General features: G+C 40.8%; 1 protein-coding gene across 6 annotated transcripts in view; it reads right to left on the bottom strand.

Moving 5' to 3' along the window:
• Positions 1-21,510, bottom strand: part of MAGI2 (membrane associated guanylate kinase, WW and PDZ domain containing 2) — a 1,522,816-nt gene that overhangs the window by 62,308 nt on the left and 1,438,998 nt on the right. For all 6 annotated transcript variants that reach the window (XM_053609528.1, XM_053609530.1, XM_053609531.1 and 3 more), the window contains one exon: positions 253-391. In XM_053609528.1, the coding sequence (XP_053465503.1) occupies positions 253-391 (139 nt within the window). The remainder of the gene's footprint in view (positions 1-252; positions 392-21,510) is intronic.

Below are 21,510 nucleotides of genomic sequence, written 5' to 3'. Positions count from 1 at the left end.
CCCTGAAAGGTCCTACATTTGATATTTAAACTTTCCCTAATCGAGGGAACAAAAGAAAGAGCTCACACACACATATTTCTTGGGCTTACGTATACGTGTGTGTATGTATGTGTGCATATATATACACACCTGTTGATAGCTACATACATATTTAGGTAGAAACAGAGAACTGATATAGTTTCATAAATTAGCACAGGCATGTATGGTACTTAGAGGAAACAGAGAAAGGGAGAATTGAAACGTGAAACGCACCATACTCTGGGACCTGCCCCGTGCCCCGCTTCAGCAGCAGCCTCGCCCTCCGTCCTCCAGACTTGATGAGCTCTATCGCTCTGGCGTGCGTCATGTCCCGTGTGCTTTCCCCATTGATCTCAATGATCTGATCTCCTACCTGTTAATAAAGAAAAATCAAGTCAGCCAAATATGGTTTTACCCAAGTTGCAATTTCCAACAGATTGAAAAAAAGCATCCCCAGGTTACCGGTTTCCTGAAAGCGTCTGAACAATGTGGTTGTTGCCTGCTGCTTCCTAGAAAAGGCTAATCCCTGGGTACACCCTGACCACCGAGCTTTATTTACCTTTATAAAAATGAGAATATCACACCATGAAGGTTGAGGTGACATATCCCTTTAATATTTAGCCCATAAGGCAGACTTTGTTGACTACTTAGCACTTTGTAGAACCTTATCCCTTAGAGAACCCTCTTTAGGTAGAGATGCCATTTTTTCTACAGGAAACGTGTAGGGCATATGTTCTTCCCCCCACTTTGGGAATCTTGTTTTAATGCCCTCTTTTCAGGGGCATTAAAAACTGATACATAATAGATGTACACATTTCCCGGGTGCTTGTGATAATTTAATACATTCACATAATTTGTACAGATAAAATCAGTGTACTTGGGATATCCAGCATCTTAGATATTTGTCTTTTCTTTATACTTCACATTTTTAAAAAACTTAGGGAATATGTTTGATACCACAATTCCAAATAACCAGGCACCTTGGCTTTGAATGCAGAAGTAAATATTTTAAGGCCTTTTCATTGGACATATCGCCAGCTTTTGGCTTAGTGCAGCATTTAATTCAGCATGTTGGATGAAATGATTGGTTTTTGTGCTTCTCTGAGAATTTTTGTTATGAGCATTTAAATTTCTCTGGGTGCTACTGTGATATTGCCTTCTTTGTAAACAGCAGTTGATTGATATTCAATTTTAATGATGAGTTTTATATTACAGCCCCTTGAACTAAAAATGAGATCCTCCATGCTCCCCCCACGACTAATGCCTTGGCTCTCTCTTTGCCATGCTCATATCTGATTGCTAGAAGCTTTTTGATTAAACACCAACCCTTCCTGAGTTATCAGAAATACCTGGTTTCTGTGAGCAATTCGCTTTTAGCCTTTGTGAACAGATACTTGGCATGAAAGAGCACATCATGGAATAAACCATGAGCATCTCATGTGACTCTCATCATACCATGACCGCCAGGAACTTCTGAATTAAAAAATATCTCATTTCAGTGCAAGTAACTTAAGATAAATTAAACAGGAATAAACATAATGAGTTGCTTTGCAAAAATGCTATTTTAGTTGGGTCCCTTAAACAAAGCGGACCTCAGCCTGAACTCTGTTCACTCAAATAGAATTGCAGAAAGACTCTCTGTAGCCAGGTATTATCAAGTGGATGCTGAAGGCTGGGCAAGAAAGAAACAAAAGGTTTCCAATGCAGTGAAAAGAAGGCATTAAAACAAGATTCCCAAAGTGGGAGGAAGAACATACACCATACATGTTTGCTGTAAAGGAAGTGGCATCTCTACCTAAAGAGGGCTCTCTAAGGGGTAAAGGTTCCAATATGATGAATATGAAGTCTTCACTTTTGCAGACCACGCTGTATTGATTGCTGAAGGCAGTGTGGTTTTGCGCAGTGGAGGACGTTGGCCTCATGGCATGACTTTCACATTCCACAGAAGGACCAGGAAGATAGGAATAAATTATTTTGTTTATTAAAGGTCAACACTTTTCCTGAAGTTTCCTCAATTGTCTTCTTTCCTATGAGGCAACACGTATAACCTGAGGTTGACTAGCTCATCAGAGGCCATGTCTCCAAGCCAGAGTCAGAAGTGGGACATTATCCCTTCCAGTAGCCCTCACCCATGACTGAAACCTCATGGCACAGTATTAAACTGAAGAAGTAAAAACAGCCCTGTGGAGAGCAAGATGGCAGCCGAGTAACAGCTTCCTTGCATCTGGGCACCGTGAGTCCGGGGAGATAGGACTCCAGGCATCTCTGGCTGGTGGGATCTGCCTATCATCACCCCTGTGAGGATACAGAGAGTCAGCGAGAGACTTCTGGACCCCAAGAGGAGGACTAAAACAGTGGAAAACCGGCAAGTGGTCACGTGTGTTCAATCGGTCTAAACCCACCTGCAACTGTAAGTTCAGTAGCAGCGAGACTGCAAACCAGAAAGGCCTTACCTGTGAACTGTTTTGATGTCTTTGGACTTGGCGCTCAGTTGAACTGCCTTGGGGAGAGCCTGAGCAGGAATGCGGAGAACTTTGGCTATTGTCTAGGGCCCCAGTCTGAGCCGCTGAGCCAGACGGAGCTAATAGTGTTTGGCTGTGGGCCACAGGGAACCATTGTGAGCGATCTGCCCTAGCTAGCTCCGCCTTCAGGGTCGCAGAGCTAGAATCGGGTGGGAGCTGGTAACCCAGCGACCGAGTACCCTAAGGGTGGGGTCTGAGCCGCCTTGCAGCCCTAACCCTCAGGGGCAGAGTGAGACCGGTTTTGGCACACTGGGTAAGTGGATAGCCACTTCAGCAGGATTCCAGCGACAAGCACTTAAATGGGAAAGCTTCTGCTCAGCAAGGTTACAAGTTCAAAGTGCCTTTTAAGTGGGCTGAAGAGAGATTTAGGGTGTCTACCTGCTGGGGTTTCAAAAATCAGCAGCCTCCAGTCATATCAGAACTGTGATTAACATCTCATACCACAGAAGACCACGTGTTGCCCAGACAATATTCAACAACATATACATACTGCTTTGTTTTTGGTTGTGCTTTTTTTTTTTTTTTTGGTTTGGTTGTTTTTTTGTTTATTTTGATGTTGTTGATGTTGTTTTGTTTTTTAATTTCAACCTTTTCCGTACAGATCTTTTTTCTTTCCCAGTTTCTCTAGTTTAATTATAATTTCCCATTGCTGCCTTTTTTAATAACTAGAACTTCATTTATGCTAGTGTTTCTACTGCTATTATTTGGTTTTTCACACAATATCATCCTGTAAAGTTTTCTGTTTGCTTGTTTTGGTTTGATTTATAGCATTTTTGTCTTTCCTCTCTACTTGGTGGATGTGGGGCACTGTGTCTGATCAGGTTAGCAAAAAGCTGCTGACCTCAAGGGAACCACCCTTCTGGGCACCCCCAGAAGGTGGTTTTTTTTAAGGTTGTGTCAAAGTACCCTACTGTACACCTATAATGCTCTGTCTCCCTCTTTCTGTGCCTCTCTTCTTTTTGTCAATATTCCTTTTACCCACCCCCTCTCCTTTCTCTATTTTTCTTTTTTTTTCTTTTCACTTGGTCCTCCTTTCTTTCATCCCTTTCTTGCTCTTCAACCTTCTCACCCTTCTGGTCCTGTACCAAAAGGACTCATCTAACCCTTAGTCCACAGGCACAAGAACTTAAAGAGCAAGAGGAAGTGAAAGGAAAATTAGGGCAAGGAAACAGATAAAAGAAATCACTCATGAGGAAGAATCAGCAGAGAACCCCAGGCAACATGAAGAACCAGTCCAGAACAACCCCGCCAAGGGACCATGAGGTAGCTACTGCAGAGGATTCCACCTATAAACAAATGTTAGGAATGACAGAAAGGGAATTTAGAATACACATGATGAAAACAATGAGAGAAATGATGGAAACAATGAAGGAAACTGCTAAAAAAGTGGAAAGTAACCAAAAGGAAATCCAAAAACAGAATCAAATAAGAGATGAATGATATGAAGAATATAAAAAGGATATAGCAGAGCTGAAGGAACTGAAACAGTCAATTAGGGAACTTAAAGATGCAATGGAAAGTATCAGCAACAGGTTAGACCGTGCAGAAGAAAGAATTTCAGAGGTAGAATACAAAGTTCTTGAGATAACTCAGATAGTAAAAGAGGCAGAAAAGAAGAGAGAGAAAGCAGAACGTTCACTGTCAGAATTATGGGACTTTATGAAGCGTTCCAACATACGAGTTATAGGAATCCCAGAAGGGGAAGAAGAATGCCCCAGAGGAATGGAAGCCATACTAGAGAATATTATAAAAGAAAATTTCCCAAATATCACCAAAGATTCTGACACACTGCTTTCAGAGGGCTATCGGACCCCAGGTCGCCTCAACTCTAACCGAGCTTCTCCAAGACACATTGTGATGAACCTGTCCAAAGTCAAGAAAAAAGAAAAGATTCTGCAAGCTGCCAGGAATAAGCGCCAGTTGACCTACAGGGGCAAATCCATCAGAGTGACCGCAGACTTCTCTAATGAAACTTTCCAAGCAAGAAGACAATGGTCATCTACCTTTAATCTACTTAAACAGAACAATTTCCATCCCAGAATTCTGTACCCTGCTAAGCTAAGCTTCAAAATTGATGGAGAAATCAAATCATTTATGGATATACAAACATTGAGGAAATGCGCCACAACAAGACCAGCTCTACAGGAAATAATTCAACCTGTTCTGCACACTGACCACCACAATGGATCAGCAGCAAAGTAAGAACTCAGAAATTAAGGGACAGAACCTAACCTCCACACTGATGCAAAAGATAAAACTAAGCAATGGACTCTCACCAAATAAGACGAATAGAATACTACCACACTTATCAATTATCTCAATGAATGTTAATGGCTTGAATTCCCCACTGAAGAGACATAGATTGGCTGACTGGATTAAAAAACACAAGCCATCCATTTGCTGTCTGCAAGTAACACACCTGGCTTCAAAAGACAAATTAAAGCTCCAAGTCAAGGGTTGGAAGACAATTTTTTCAGGCAAATAGCATTCAGAAGAAAAGAGGAGTTGCAATCTCATTTTCAGATTCATGTGTATTTAAAGCAACTAAAGTCAAAAAAGACAAAGATGGTCACTTTATACTGGTCAAGGGAAAAATACAACAAGAAGATGTTTCAATTCTAAACATTTATGCACCCAATTTAAATGCTCCCAGATTCTTGAAACAGACCTTACTCAGTCTGAGCAATATGATATCTGATAATACCATCATAACAGGGGACTTTAACACTCCTCTTACAGAGCTGGACAGATCTTCTAAACAGAAATTAAACAAAGATATAAGAGATTTAAATGAGACCCTAGAACAACCCTGCTTGATAGACGCACATAGAGCACTCCATCTCAAAGATAAAGAATATACATTCTTCTCATCACCCCATGGAACATTCTCCAAAATTGATCATATCCTGGGACACAAAACAATATCAACAGAATCAAAAGAATTGAAATTTTACCTTGTATCTTCTCAGACCATAAGGCACTAAAGGTGGAACTCAACTCTAACAAAAACGCTCGACCCACACAAAGGCATGGAAATTAAATAATCTTCGGTTGAATAACAGATGGGTGCAGGAAGAAATAAAACAGGAAATCATTAACTTCCTTGAGCATAACAACAATGAAGACACAAGCTACCAAAACCTGTGGGATACTGCAAAAGCAGTTTTGAGAGGAAAATTCATCGCTTTAGATGACTACATTCGAAAAACAGAAAGAGAGCGCATCAACAATCTCACAAGAGATCTTATGGAATTGGAAAAAGAAGAACAATCTAAGCCTAAACTCAGGAGAAGAAAAGAAATATCCAAAATCAAATCAGAGATCAATGAAATTGAAAACAAAAGAATCATTCAGAAAATTAATGAAACAAAAAGTTGGTTTTTTGAAAAAATAAATAAAATAGATAAACCATTGGCCAGACTAACGAGAAATAGAAAAGTAAAATCTCTAGTAACCTCAATCAGAAGTGATAAAGGGGAAATAACAACTGATCCCACAGAGATACAAGAGATCATCTCTGAATACTACCAGAAACTCTATGCCCAGAAATTTGACAATGTGAAGGAAATGGATCAATATTTGGAATCACACCCTCTCCCTAGACTCAGCCAGGAAGAAATAGAGCTCCTGAACAGACCAATTTCAAGCACTGAGATCAAAGAAACAATAAAAAATCTTCCAACCAAAAAATGCCCTGGTCCAGATGGCTTCACTCCAGAATTCTATCAAACCTTCATGGAAGAGCTTATTCCTGTACTGCAGAAATTATTCCAAAAAATTGAGGAAGAAGGAATCTTTCCCAACACATTCTATGAAGCAAACATCACCCTGATACCAAAACCAGGAAAAGACCCAAACAAAAAGGAGAATTTCAGACCAATCTCACTCATGAATATAGATGCAAAAATTCTCAACAAAATCCTACCCAGTAGATTACAGCTTATCATCAAAAAAGTCATAAATCATGATCAAATGGGCTTCATCCCAGGGATGCAAGGCTGGTTTAACATACGCAAGTCCATAAACGTTATCCACCATATTAACAGAGGCAAAAATAAAGACCACATGATCCTCTCAATAGATGCAGAAAAAGCATTTGATAAAATCCAGCATCCTTTTCTAATTAGAACACTGAAGAGTATAGGCATAGGTGGCACATTTCTAAAACTGATTGAAGCTATCTATGACAAACCCACAGCCAATATTTTACTGAATGGAGTAAAACTGAAAGCTTTTCCTCTTAGAACTGGAACCAAACAAGGTTGTCCTCTGTCACCTTTACTATTCAACATAGTGCTGGAAGTTCTAGCCAATACAATTAGGCAAGACAAGGAAATCAAGGGAATCCAAATGGGAGCAGAGGAGGTCAAACTCTCCCTCTTTGCTGACGGCATGATCTTATACTTAGAGAACTTAGAGAACCCCAAAGACGCAACCACAAGACTCCTAGAAGTCATCAAAAAATACAGTAATGTTTCAGGATATAAAATCAATGTCCAGAAGTCAGTAGCCTTTGTATACACCAATAACAGTCAGGATGAGAAGCTAATTAAGGACACAACTCCCTTCACCATAGTTTCAAAGAAAATGAAATACCTAGGAATATACCTAACAAAGGAGGTGAAGGACCTCTATAAAGAAAATTATGAAATCCTCAGAAAGGAAATAGCAGAGGATATTAACAAATGGAAGAACATACCATGCTCATGGATGGCAAGTATCAACATTGTTAAAATGTCTATACTTCCCAAAGCAATATACCTATTCAATGCCATTCCTATCAAAATACCAACATTGTACTTTCAAGATTTGGAGAAAATGATTCTGCGTTTTGTATGGAACAGGAAAAAACCCCGTATAGCTAAGGCAGTCTTAGTAATAAAAATAAATCTGGGGGCATCAGCATACCAGATTTTAGGCTGTACTACAAAGCCATAGTGCTCAAGACAGCATGGTACTGGCACAAAAACAGAGACAGAGACACTTGGAATCGAATTGAAAACCCAGAAGTGAAACTAACATCTTACAACCACCTAATCTTCGATAAACCAAAGAAGAACATACCTTGGCGGAAAGACTCCCTATTCAATAAATGGTGTTGGGAGAACTGGATGTCTACATGTAAAAGACTGAAACTGGACCCACACCTTTCCCCACTCACAAAAATTGATTCGAGATGGATAAAGGACTTAAATTTAAGGCATGAAACAATAAAAATCCTCAAAGAAAGAATAGGAAAAACAGTGGAAGATATTGGCCTGGGGAAAGACTTCATGAAGAAGACTGCCATGGCAATTGCAACAACAACAAAAATAAACAAATGGGACTTCATTAAACTGAAAAGCTTCTGTACAGCTAAGGAGACAATAACCAAAGCAAAGAGACAACCTACACAATGGGAAAGGATATTTGCATATTTTCAATCAGACAAAAGCTTAATAACTAGGATCTATAGAGAACTCAAATTAATCCACATGAAAAAAGCCAACAATCCCATATATCAATGGGCAAGAGACATGAATAGAACCTTCTCTAAAGAAGACAGATGAATGGCTAACAAACACATGAAAAAATGTTCATCATCTCTATATATTAGAGAAATGCAAATCAAAACAACCCTGAGATATCATCTAACCCCAGTGAGAATGGCCCACATCACAAAATCTCAAAACTGCAGATGCTGGCGTGGATGTGGAGAGAAGGGAACACTTTTACACTGCTGGTGGGACTACAAACTAGTACAACCTTTCCGGAAGGAAGTATGGAGAAACCTCAAAGCACTCAAGCTAGACCTCCCATTTGATCCTGCAATCCCATTATTGGGCATCTACCCAGAAGGAAAAAAATCCTTTTATCATAAGGACACTTGTACTAGACTGTTTATTGCAGCTCAATTTACAATCGCCAAAATGTGGAAACAGTCTAAATGCCCACCAACCCAGGAATGGATTAACAAGCTGTGGTATATGTATACCGTGGACTACTATTCAGCTATTAAAAAAAATGGAGACTTTATATCCTTTGTATTAACCTGGATGGAAGCGGAAGACATTAGTCCTAGTAAAGCGTCACAAGAATGGAGAAGCATGAATCCTATGTACTCAATTTTGATATGAGGACAATTAATGACAATTAAGGTTATGGGGGGGGAGGAAAAGCAGAAAGAGGGACGGGCGGTGGGACCTTGGTGTATGTCACACTTTATGGGGGCAAGAGATGATTGCAAGAGGGACTTTACCTAACAATTGCAATCAGTGTAACCTGGCTTATTGTACCCTCAATGAATCCCCAACCATAAAAAAAAAAAAAAAAAAAGGAAGTAAAAACAAAAGTTCCAATGAAGTTACATATATAGAGTCCTCATTCCTGGTTGAACTTGCTTCCGAGCTTCAGACTCACACACCTGGTTGTCCAACAGGCCACCCAACTCCATAGGGAAAGAGTGGGCTCACTAAAGCAGGTCTTTCTCCCAAAGCAGCTCTTCCTTCTCCTTCCAGTGCTGGGTAATGGCACCACCACTCATGCAAGACAGGAACCTGGGGTCATGCTGGGTTCCTTGTTTTCTCAATTTCTCTGCTCCATCCCAGCCCTCACATGTATCCCCCTGCTGGCTAGCTCAGCTCAGGCCTTCATTTGGATTATTGGAATTTTCTCCTGTCACTCTTCCACCAATCTCTTCTCCGCATTGTCACCAGAATCATTCCTCTAAGGAAAATCTTCCTAAAGGCATCCAGGCCCTTCCACATACCACTGTTCTTGCTGCTTTCTGCTCTCCAAGGGCCTGGTGATCTGAACGTTCTCAAAGTCAGCCCAACCATCTCCTCCTCTGGGGCACCTTCATCAGCCCCATCCCTTCCCAAGAAGAAGTTTCCAGTCTCTCTGTTCAGTGGGCACCCCACCCCACCCTGTGATTTACCATATTCGTTATAGGTTTATGATTATCTGTCTTCCTGCCATACTTTGAGTGTCTTCATTTAGTTGATAATTTCTGAGTACCTCTTATGTACCAGTCTACTGGGGATATAGAGTTAAATGGTACATTTCTATCTAAAATACATTTTAAGTCACACTGGGAAGAAAGTGGGTAAATAAGATAGTTACTACTCAATGTATTATTGCTATGACAGAGGCACTCAGAAAGTACTAAGGAAACAGATAGGAGGGACATCTAACCCAGAATGGGTCGGGTGGGCAGGCAGGGAGAGCTTCCTGCAGGTGGGGATACCTCACCTGAGTTCTGAAGTATTAGTAGGAGTTCCCTACGTGAAGGAGGGATAAAGCATTCTAGGAAGAGAGAGCAGCCTATGCAAACGCCTTGAGAGTTGACAGCAGAGCATATCCAAGGAACTGCGAGTGGTTTATTTGCTACTCAGGAGAGTAGATGTTTATTTATTTATTAGAATTTTGCATCAAGATGATCTATTTTGGAAATTCCTATTATTCCAAGCCACTCTGTCTTGTGCCTGATGTTTCTTCCTCCTTGGCTCACTTCTCCACTCAGCTGTGCCTCCTGAGTTTCCGCTCCTTCTCAGGATGTGGGTTACATGCATTCTCTAGGTATCCTCATGCTTCGTAAGAGTCATGCTACATTTTATTTTGAAGGCAATGGCAAGGTATTAAAAGTTTTAGGGATCAAGTTGATGTTTGCTTTGTAGAATGTGTTGGGTAGTATTCCTTCTTTTTCTATATTTTGGAAGAGGTTTAGTAATATAGGTACTAGTTCTTCTTTAAAGGTTTGGTAGAATTCTGACGTAAAGCCATCTGGGCCTAGGCTTTTCTTTTTAGGGAGATTTTGTATAGTTGATGCTATTTCAGAACTTGATATAGGCCTGTTCAACATTTCCACTTAGTGCTGGCTAAGTCTTGGTAGGTGGCGTACTTCCAAGTATTGTTCGATTTCCTTCAGATTTTCATATTTCTGAGAATAAAGTTTTTTGTAATATTCGTTAAGGATTTTTTGAATTTCAGAGGGATCTGTTGTTATTTCATCTTTACCATTTCTGATTGATGAAATTAGAGATTTTACTCTTTTTTTCCTGGTTAGGTTAGCCAAAGGTTTATCTATTTTATTGATCATTTCAAAAAACCAACTTTTGGATTTTTTGATCTGTTGTATAATTCTTTTGTTTTCAATTTCATTTAATTCTGCTCTGATTTTGGTTATTTCTTTTCTTCTGCTGGCTTTGGGGTTGGAATGTTCTTCCTTCCCCAGTTGCTTGAGATGTCCCATTAAGTTATTAGCTTCCTGTCTTTCTGTTTTCTTGAGGAAGGCTTGCAGTGCTATAAATTTCCCTCCTAGGACTGCCTTTGCAGTATCCCAGAGGTTCTGATAATTCATGTCTTCATTGTTGTTTTATTCCAAAAATTTGGTGATTTTCTTCTTAATCTCATCTATAACCCATCTATCCTTCAGCATAAGGTTGTTTAGCTTCCATGTTTTTGTATGGGTATGCAGATTCCTGTTGTTAGAATGGGTACAGGCAAAACTTACTAAAGGCAGAATACATACAATAACTAAGAAAATGCCATGAAGGCTATGTTGAACAGTTTGATGAGAATCTTTCAGATTGTATATGAAACCAGCACATTGTACCCCCGGTTTGTACTAATGCACACAGCTATGATTTAATAATAATTTTTAAAAAAGTTTTAAACATGGGGTAACCTACCTAGGGAAGCAGAGTGGTATTTAGAAAACTTGAGACATCAGTGGGGAGGTGGACTGGAGAGAAAGGTCTGAGACTGAGGAAGGAAGCTGAGTTGCGAAGTGTCACATTGTCTATCATGTGAGACACAAGGAAGCTGGGGGATGGAGGGGACAGGGAAACGAGGCAGAGACTGGGCTCAGCTGGCTGTGTCTTGCTGAGGTGCACTGTATGTATCTGTGAGTGAGTGAAGCCCTTCGCTGCAGCTCATCTCGAGACCCATGGCAGAAAGGGTTTAAGCACTCTCCACCTCAAAATCAAACCTTGACAGCCACCTCTGCCTGAGGATACTTGTGTCCCAAGACTGATGTGTCAAAAGAAAAACCTGTGGAGGGCAAAAGGAATCTTGTGCCATGACAGAAAGAGTCACATCTTTTGGACTCTGGTCCCATACTTGACAATAGCCATACATAGGAAACTTGTTTTCATTCTCTCATGTGTGTATGATTTTTTCTCTTCCCTAGAGAGAGCTTATGAGAATTAAAAGAAAAAATTAACATGGGGGAAAAGAGGGGTGGTTTGCAAAACTGTGCAGGAGGTGGGGAAGCAGAGGGATTCCTGGGCTGTGCAAGGACTGGACTGGTGTCCTTTCCGTGGGAGGCTCAGGAGTGAGGATCTGGGAAGTGGCAGGGACATTATTTTCATTGCATTCCAGGAGTCTGAGCTGACCTCTTCATGTGGCAGATTTCTATAATTTCAGCTTTCTGTGTAGGGTCCCCTCAGAGGGAGGTGAGAATACTGTGATGCTGGCTTAATCTCCCAAGCCTCTTCTCCATTCCAGGGTAGGGGTGGTGGGGGGAGCAGTCTACTGATTTCTTGCCTCATTGGGAGAATGGAAGTTTGGGAACAGTCCAAGATTTTACCAAATTGAGCAAAAAAATTTCTTGGGAGTGGCGGTGGGTGGGTAGTGGGTTGGAAATGCTGCTGTAACACAGACTCTGAATCTTCCATGGTGTTCTGGGTGTACTGTAAAAGTGAGCCGACTCACATGGACCTAGTTTCAATGGCAAAAGACTCAGTTTAGCTTCAAGATTCCTCTCTCTCCTTGGAACAACAGAAATTGTAGGAAGGTTTAGTTTTCATTCCAAGATCAGTATCATGTCTAATCATTTTAACCGGAACTCCCTAAATAAATTTGGAATGTAATCTATTTCACTTTCATCTCCTTAGCATTTGGATGTATAAGATCAATTTGTTGGGGGGAGAAGTTCTCTTGTTATCTTCTGACCTCGTCTGACTTCACGGCAGCTGCCAGCATGTGGCCAAAGAGCATCACTTTCCTGTATCACAATCGGGAGAATTAATTTATAAAACCAATGAGAAATTCTCAGGCATTGCAAGAATGAAGACGACGACCAGCTGTGACTCTGATGTGGTTGGTTTCTATACTCTTTCTGCCACAGAGCTCTATCTTCAAATGAGCTATTACTAAAGCGAAACCTTAAAGATCTCTACTTGTTCTTAGAGAATTTTTAAAATATCAATTGCCAGCTAGAATTGAGAGAGAGATGGGGGGCGGGAGGGAGAGAGAGGAAAAGAGAGAGAGAGAGAGAAATCAGAGGAGCATGCATGTGTTGCTTTGTGTGGGTCAAGGAGATGTTAAATTTAGAAAACTCACCAAATAACTTACGAGAAATTCTATGCATTCATTTTTCCTATGAAAGAAATACTTTCATCTGTGGTCCTCTTGGGGGCACCCAACAACTTTAAAGTAGCATCTTGGGGGTGAAGCAAAGTGAGATGACTGCTGTCTCTTAGCACAGCCTAGTAAATTCTGCATTTCTTCTTACACATTCCTGCTATGCATCACGGCAGATTTCTCTTAAACCTGTTACCAAATCCTTGAACTTGCTTGGGGCTCTGCAGGTAAAACACTTTTTCTCTTCTTACTGGAAGGCCAAGGCAGGTGACGATAAATGTCTCAGTATTTCTTAAATAGTTAATAGTTCGAGTTGTAAGAAAAATGTAAACTCCGTATGCATTTTTGTAGCCAGGTCATACAGCATGTGTTTGGTTTGTTTCAATGAAATATTTATAAGAATTAGATTAAATTCCTGGGTTTACTTCAGCCCCGAGTCATGGCAATCCCAGCTCGAAGGGTTGCTCGGACAGCTCCACAAACATGCTTAGCTGGTTATAACCAGTTAATTGCCACTGTACATAAGAACCTATTTTGCATGATCACACATGACCGGAATGATCCTAGGTTATAATTAGGGGTGAGGAATTGAGCTTCTTTAAAGTATCATACCAATAATTAATGGATAATTTCTGTTCCTTATTTCACAAAGGACATAGCTATGGACCGTTTTTGTGGCTCACGATCTGAGGTCACAGATTAATTCCAGCATAATTCCTCCCTCGTGGGCTGTTTTTTCCCATGGACTCTAGAACCCTCCTGGACAGGGAACACACCCACTGTGTCCGTGTCCTCCATACCTGCTATGATTCCTAATAAGTAGGTCCTCAGTTAATTATGATTGAGTCAATGAGGGTTCCATTTGCTTTTTGGTTATGGTTGGTGACTCCATTCTCACAACAGTAAGTTACGCTTTAGTGCACCTGACTAACTCAAGCTTTCTTGTAATACTGCCTTAAGCACTTCCAGCCAAGCCATAACAATTTCAAAGTACTTGCAAGAGACCAAATGAGGTTTCAGTCAGCGTGACCTGCACGAATTGTTAGAGACAGATAATGTTATGGGAAACAAATGTTAAAGAAGTGAAAGGAAGAGGAAGAGAGACTGAGTCTGAGTGAAACCATAAAGTGCCAGGAAAAAAACCTTTGTTGCTGCAGTCATCTCTACTGGGTGCCTGGGGCCTAATGGCCCTGCTGGAGCAAAGAACAGGTTGATTTTCAGCTTGATGGTACCTTTCATGACTATTCTCATGATTAACCTGTGTTGGATATTATTTAATCACCATTACAGTAAAAATATTTTCTATAATGTTTTGGTTAACCTTCCATTTTCTTTCATTAGGCTCATGATTGAATTTGATGGGGTCCGAGTGCCTATTTCAGGGCCCGGATCTTGTTACAAACCGTTGTGTGCAAATTGCCTCAGTAAGGCACGGGAGCCCATAAAATCAGCAGGTTTTTCCAGACAGAAAACTAGTAACCAAGTTGGAAATTGAAACACATGTTTCAGAGTACCAAAACTGTGAATTTTATTTGCCCCAATTAATTTATATATTGAAAACTGTTTGAGACTTTCTTTATACCATGTTTTAGACAGTAATCACTTACTAAGAAAATATTCTAATATGTCTCAAGAAATTTGATCCAAATACAAGTATGAAATGGCCCTTTGGATGTACAAAAGAGTCCTTAATCAAGGTTATTCCTGAGCACATACCTGCTCAGAAGGGTCATGAAGGTGAGGGGATTATTAGAAGTTCAAGGCTGCTGTAGAATTCTGAGGATTCACCCCTTGATGCATGTGTTGTGCCTTCTTCCATGTTTTTATTATCTGTCTATTTACCCTTTAAAAATGTTTCATCACAGCTCAAATACTGTTAAGTTCAGCCTTGGACTTGCTGATGGAGCACACTGCCCAGAGAGGAGTGCTGCCTTGTCTGGACACTCAAACATGGATGGAGCTGAAACATATTCTTCTTAGTAAATTATCTCAAGAATGGAAGAAAAAGTATCTAATGTACTCAGCCCTACTATGCAACTAATTTATGGCTTTCATATGAAAGCTATAACTCAGTTATAACCTAAGAAAATGGGAAAGGGGGAGAGAGGGGAAGTGAGGGGGGAGGATGGGTGGAGGGAGGGTGATTGTTGGGATTACACCTACGGTGCATCTTACAAGGGTACATGAGAAACTTACTAAATGTAGAATATAAATGTCTTAACACAATAACTAAGAAAATGCCAGGAAGGCTATGTTAACCAGTGTGATCAAAATATGTGAAATGGTCTATAAAACCAGTGTATGGTGCCCCATGATCACATTAATGTACACGGCTATGATTTAATTAAAAAATAAATAAAAAATAAAAATAAAATAAAAGTATAAAAGGAAAAAAAAACCCCTCTGGTAAAGGTTCAGGGCAGCTCTCCATGTGGAAGCCTCAATTCTCTCTTTTTAAAAAATCCTCTAAATTAAAACATGAATATATATTTATGTTTGAAGATGACCTAGTACCTCATTATGGAAGTAGTTTGACTATAAATTATGATTCGGTATCTTCCTTAACAAACCTTTTTGTTTTTCCTCACCCAGAGAATTTTATTCAATTGCTTCTTTCTCCTTCCTCTGTGAGGGCTCCATTCTCCAGGTCCTCCGCTCCCCTTGCTCTGTGTATGCTCCCTGGGTGACCCCTTCTTGCATTCGAAGGTATTTAGAGAGTTTCTCTTGCTGTGTCTTTGTGCATGCTGTTCCTTTTGTCTAGAATCTCTGTCCTCCTCCTCCCCACTTCAAATAACTAAATCCTGGCTAAATCCCTTAGGTCCTACATCAGGTATGATGCCATTCAGGGACCTTTTCATGAGGCTGCCAGTGGGGGTCAGGTGCCCTTCCCGTCTGTGTCTTCAGAAGAGCTGACCTTTGCCTGTGTGTTGTAAACTCTCCAAGGACAGGAACTCAATTGCATGGGTAATAGATGATTGAAAGAAGGAATTTTTCAGAAGTTATTTTTTTGACTCTATGCTCCTTATTGTTCAAAACAAATTTAAACAAGGTCTGTAATAAAAATTTAATTTAGTTTCAAAATACATATGGTCAGCCAGCCTGACTGTGATCAAATAATATCAAGCATATGTAAGTGCCTTAAAATCTCTAAACTATACAAATATAATCTTCTATTATTAATTATAGTTATCATCATTGTTATCATGACATATCATCCTAATGGTAAATAAAAGAGAGGAAACAGTAATAAGCTTTTCATAATGAGGCTCAGAGGGCAGCAGCTGAGCTCTGAGGTTTATTAAATGGGGGAAATAGGGAAAATGTTTTTCTAGAAATTTCACTGAGAGGTGAAAAACTCAAAAAATGTGCTGGTCTGATGAGAACTTCCCTGTAGGGATCTTATAGGACAAGAGTGCTTCATATTCTATAATCTTAGATGAAGTTCTTAGGAAAAGAATCCCACTGAATGCTGAGCGGGTAATCTCAACCTTGAGCTAACCGACATGAATGCAAAGAAAGAGGTTTTAAAGAAGAGCTGGCTGGAGCAAATGTTTTCCACAAAGGAAAAAATCACCACCACCATTCCATTTTCATACGTTAGTTTGATTGCTCAGCTGAAAAGAGACTGGGGCAATATCATAAAAGTATCTGCCTGAGTAAGAACAGAAAGCCATCATTGGTGGCTCAGCTGGTAGCTTATCCAGTTGCCCAGAAATCATTTATGTTAGGTTATGAAGTCAGTTTCCCTAGGTGACTGAAAAATAAACAAAAAGGAAATCAAAGAGGAAGCTTTCTATTGTGAAGTCGGTGTAGGATATTTCCCTTCCCTGGATGTAATTGAGAGAAAATAAGGGACCATTATTCTGCATACTTATCCAATCAGATATATTTATTTTCCGGATGCAAGCCTTAGGCTGTGTGCAATGACTTCTATATTGGCGCATGATGACAATCCCTTGTTTTCCTGGAGCTAACTGCCTCGGATGTTGCATTTAGATTTCAACCTTTTGTGTGTGTGCGCCAGTTCTAGACTTGACATGTTCACAGTGTGAGTCAGAGTGCGCAGAGGTATACCAAGGTGGGTGTTGGTGCATAAGTCTGCTGGTATTTTGAAGATAATTTAGTAGGAAAGGAAGTTGTTGGGGCCGAGCAAGAGCTACTAGAACCAGTAATGAGGGGCTGCCTACCTAGTGCTGGAGATGCAGAGGGAAGGACTATCACCAAGGCCAGAGCACCAAGGTGGGGGCAAAAGGGTAAGAAATACCCCGACACCTCTGTGGCAGATAGAATAATGTGCTTCCTGTCCCCCCGCATCCAAGATCCTTCAAATCCCTGGCATCTGTGGTATGTTATGTTACCTGGCAAAAAAGACGTGGCAGGTGTGTTTACATGAAGGATCTTAACATGGAATATTATCCTGGATTATTTGGGTGGGTCTAATGTAATTATCAGGGTCAAGGTCTGACAGAGAGATGTGAAGACAGAAGCAGAGGTTGGAAAGGAGAGAAGATGCTAAATTGCTGGCTTTGAAAATGGAGGAAGAAGGGCAAGGAAATAGCTTTCCCCCCAGAGTCTCCCAAAGGAACCAGCCCTGCTGACGCGATGCCTTGATTTTAACCCAGTGAAACTGATTCAGACTTCTGACCTTAAGAACTATAAGACAATGAGTTTGTGATGTTTGTGGTAATTAATTATAGTGGGAATAGAAAACCAAAGGATTTTCTCCCCTCTTGTCCTCTGACATGCTGGTGTTTCTTTTGGCCAAATCCAACAAAAGCCAGAGGAGAGAGTTGGGTGGTAAAACATAGTGATTTTACAAAGGTACACGTGAAACTTACTAACTGTAGAATATAATTGTCTTAACACAATAACTAAGAAAATGCCAGGAAGGCTATGTTAACCAGTGTGATGAAAATATGTTAAATGGTCTATAAAATGTACACATGATTGCATTAATGTACACAGCTATGATTTAATAATAATAAAAAAAAGACACAGTGATCAGTCCCCAGGACACAGAACAGGGCAGAGAAGAAAGAGAGTGACTCTGGAGGAGGAGGGAGAATAAAAGAACCAGCACTGGGCTGGGGTGGGTGTAAGATGGGATAGACTTACTTTATTTTACTATTTATTTTGTATTTTTTAAGACAGTCTCGCTCTCTCACCCAGGCTAGAGTGCTGTGGCATTAGCCTAGCTGACAGCAACCTCAAACTCCCGGGCTCGAGCGACCTTCCTGCCTCAGCCTCTCGAGTAGCTGGGACTACAGGCTCCAACCACAATGCCAGGCTAATAGGATAGATTTTAAAATAAGGAGTGAATATGACAGACCAGGGATTTAAGAAATAGTCTGAGACTGAGCCAAAACTCAGGTGGGGACCTTGCCAAAATCATATTGGAGAAACTGTTTTTGGAAACTTATTTGCTTTCGTATTTTAACATTTACAGCCACTGAAGCTATAGTTACAGAAGGACAAGTGGTGTTAGGGTTACTGAGTTAGACACTCTTTAAAAAACAGCCTCTGACTTTAGTTATTTTGCTTCTCATCAGTTTCCAAGTCCCATCAACTCTACCTGCACTGTCTCCAGCAGCTGCCTCCCCGCTGCCCTCCCCTGTCGCTGCTACCCACTGCTACGGATCTCCTTCCAGTCCCCAAGGTCGCCACAATAACTATTCAGAGCTCTCCTTTGATTTTATTTTTCTCCTCTTCAAATGCCTGCCTTGACAAGAGTCCGAATCCCTTGACAGGGTGTGTAGGTCCTCCAGGACGTTGTTCCCCTGCCTGCCAGCTCACTGCTACCCTTCTCCTGTGTTTAATCTGGCTCAATTCTCAATTCTCACTCCTCCACTCTTCCCTGAGTCCTCCCACTTCTGTATTTTTCTTTTCCTGAGACAGGGTCTCACTGTCTTGCCCAGGCTAGAGTGCCAGGGCCTCAGTCTAGCTCACAGCAACCTCTAATTCCGGGGCTCCTGAGATCCTCCTGCCTCAGCATCCTGAGTAGCTGGGACTCCAGGCGTGTGCCACCATTCCTGGCTGATTTTTCTAACTTTTTGTGGAGATGGGATCTTACTCTTGTTCAGGCTGGTCTCAAATTCTTGGCCTCAGGCAATCCTCCTGCTTCAACTTCCCAAAGTGCTAGGATTACAGGTAGGAGCCACTGTGCTACCTCTGTTGCTATCGTCAGCCTTCCTTATTATTCCTGCCATCCTCTCTAGTCGTGTGCCAGGCACCACAGTCAATAGTGGATCCTTCCATCTCTTCTAGTCATGTCCATTCTTCAAGGCTCTGCTCAGATCCTCCAGAGAGCTGCTGCTGATCACTCTAGGGGATATTTATTCCCCCTTCTTTCCACACCCACTGCACTTCAGCTATTCCTCTTACAGCACTGTCTGTTAGCCTGGATATTTTTGTAATTATTCTCCCCACCACCATTTCTGAGCCCATTAAATCATAAACTTGGAGAGAAGGAGTGTATCTGTGTGTCTTCTAGTAGTAGCCAGTGTACTGCCTTGTAAGTAACAGATAATAAGAACTTACTTATAGTGCGGACATAAATTGTTGTGTGTAGGGCATAAGTGATTAATGGCAGAGGGATAGTCTTTAGGGGAGATTGAGGGCAGGAGGCGTGGAGGGAATGCTCACTACTGTTTATCCACTATTGACTGACTATGGTGCTTGGCACAAGATAATGGCTTCATGAATATTTCTTTCTTTCTTTCTTTCTCTTTTTTTTTTTGAGACAGAGCCTCAAGCCATCACCCTGGGTAGAGTGCTGTGGCATCACAGGTCATAGCAACCTCCAACTCCTGGGCTCAAGTGATACTCCTGCCTCTACTTCCCAAGTAGCTGGAACTACAGGTGCCCACCACAATGCCTGGCCATTTTTTTTTTTGTGTGTGTGTGGGGGGTTTGCAGCCATCATTGTTGTTTGGCAGGCCCAGGCTGGATTCGAACCCACCAGCTCAGGTGTATGTGGCTGGTGCCTTAGCCGCTTAAGCCACAGGCTTGAATATTTCTTAAATGAATAAATAAATGCTATCTACTTCATTTTTGCCAAAGCTAACCTTGAATTCCTTAAAAGCAAGATTTCCTAATACTTGTTATAATATGAAGAAGGTAAAAAAGTGTATCAAAGTAAAAATAACACAAGCTTCTTCTACCTGTGAGGTGAGATAAGCTTAAAAGTAGCTGCGCTTTACCAGCAACCAGTGGAAGACACAGCCACAAGGTGGAGGCATCTCTTCTCTTTTTGACATAACCATGCCTTTGCTAGCATAACTGGCTAAAAGCAGACATACGAAATTTTGCATTTACTGAGTCCTGTAAGAAGCACTGAAAAATAAACTCTTATTTATTATAGTTATAATTATACCTCCCAGTATACAGCTTGTGAGCAGGGATGACATTTTATACTTCTACAAAGTATATCTTTTGTAGCATTTAGCATAATAGTGAGAGAGAGAGTGAGAGAGTAATGGGTTGTTGATTTTGACATAAAGGAAAGCTTTACGATAATTATTAGTCTACACCCACTGTTCTGATCTGAATGTGTCCCCCAAAGTTCATGTGTTGGAAATTTAACGTCCTACGCAAAAGCATTGAGGGGGGGACCTTGCGAAAGGTGTTTATGAGGCCTCTGCCCTCATGCATGGATGAATGCTATTAAAAGGGTTGTGGGAGTAAATTTGCCCTTTCTTGCCTTCTACCATGGGAGGACACAGCAAAAAGGTTCACACCACCTGTCAGTGTCTTGGCCTTGGACCTCCCAGGTCCTAGAACTGTGAGAGATAAATTTCTGTCCTTTATTAATTACCCATTCTCAGGTATTCTGTTATAGCAGCACAAACAGACTGACTTGCCAATGAAACTGTACACAGGGTATCTTTTTATCTCTGGTTTCTATTATTCTCATTTAAGGTGATGACTCTGAGCTTCAGGGAGGAACAGGGATTTCTGAAAGCCCTCAAAACTTACAAGGATGCAAACGAGACCAGGCGCAGATGCTCTCATTCCAAAACCCCGAGCTCTTTGCTCTTCATGAGGCTGTTTCAGCACTGAGGGTAGGAGAAAGGCCAAGTAGTAGGTCTCTGCTTGATTCAGAGTTGAAAGTTCCTTCTACATCAAGAAGCAGCTTTTTGAGATTTTACCCTATATTATAAACTGTTGGGACATTTCTTTGAAAATATGCTTAATCATGTATCATGAATAGCTTTGAAAGCCAGGTTCATTCAAGAGTGAGTAGGGTGAAAAAGAAGTTGTGATTCAATGTATAGTGAGGATAGCTATAATCATGAACAGATCTGGTTAGTACTTAATGGATCTGACTTTCTCTGATCACTTTAGCTTCTCTCCAAATAAATGTTAATTTTTTAGTGTCAGATCAACAGGAGGGTGGATGTCTTTGTGTCCAATTTTAACACGGCACAAGGAGTATACAAAGTAGAAAAACTCAACATCTCTGGGGTCTACTATGTTTGTTTGGCCATAATGAAAAATACAGTTTTTCTTTAGTAGTTTAAGACAGCTCTCCAGGGAATCTTTATTCATTGCCATAATAGTCAATGGTATTGGCAACGAGTGTATGGAATGCACCAGTTTTTCCATTGATATGCTAACACTGGATAAA

Source organism: Nycticebus coucang, chromosome 11 (assembly GCF_027406575.1).
Source record: "Nycticebus coucang isolate mNycCou1 chromosome 11, mNycCou1.pri, whole genome shotgun sequence".
Classification (NCBI taxonomy): Eukaryota; Metazoa; Chordata; class Mammalia; order Primates; family Lorisidae; genus Nycticebus; species Nycticebus coucang.
The sequence above is the reverse complement of the archived record's forward strand: the minus strand, read 5'-3'. Positions and strand labels throughout refer to the sequence as shown.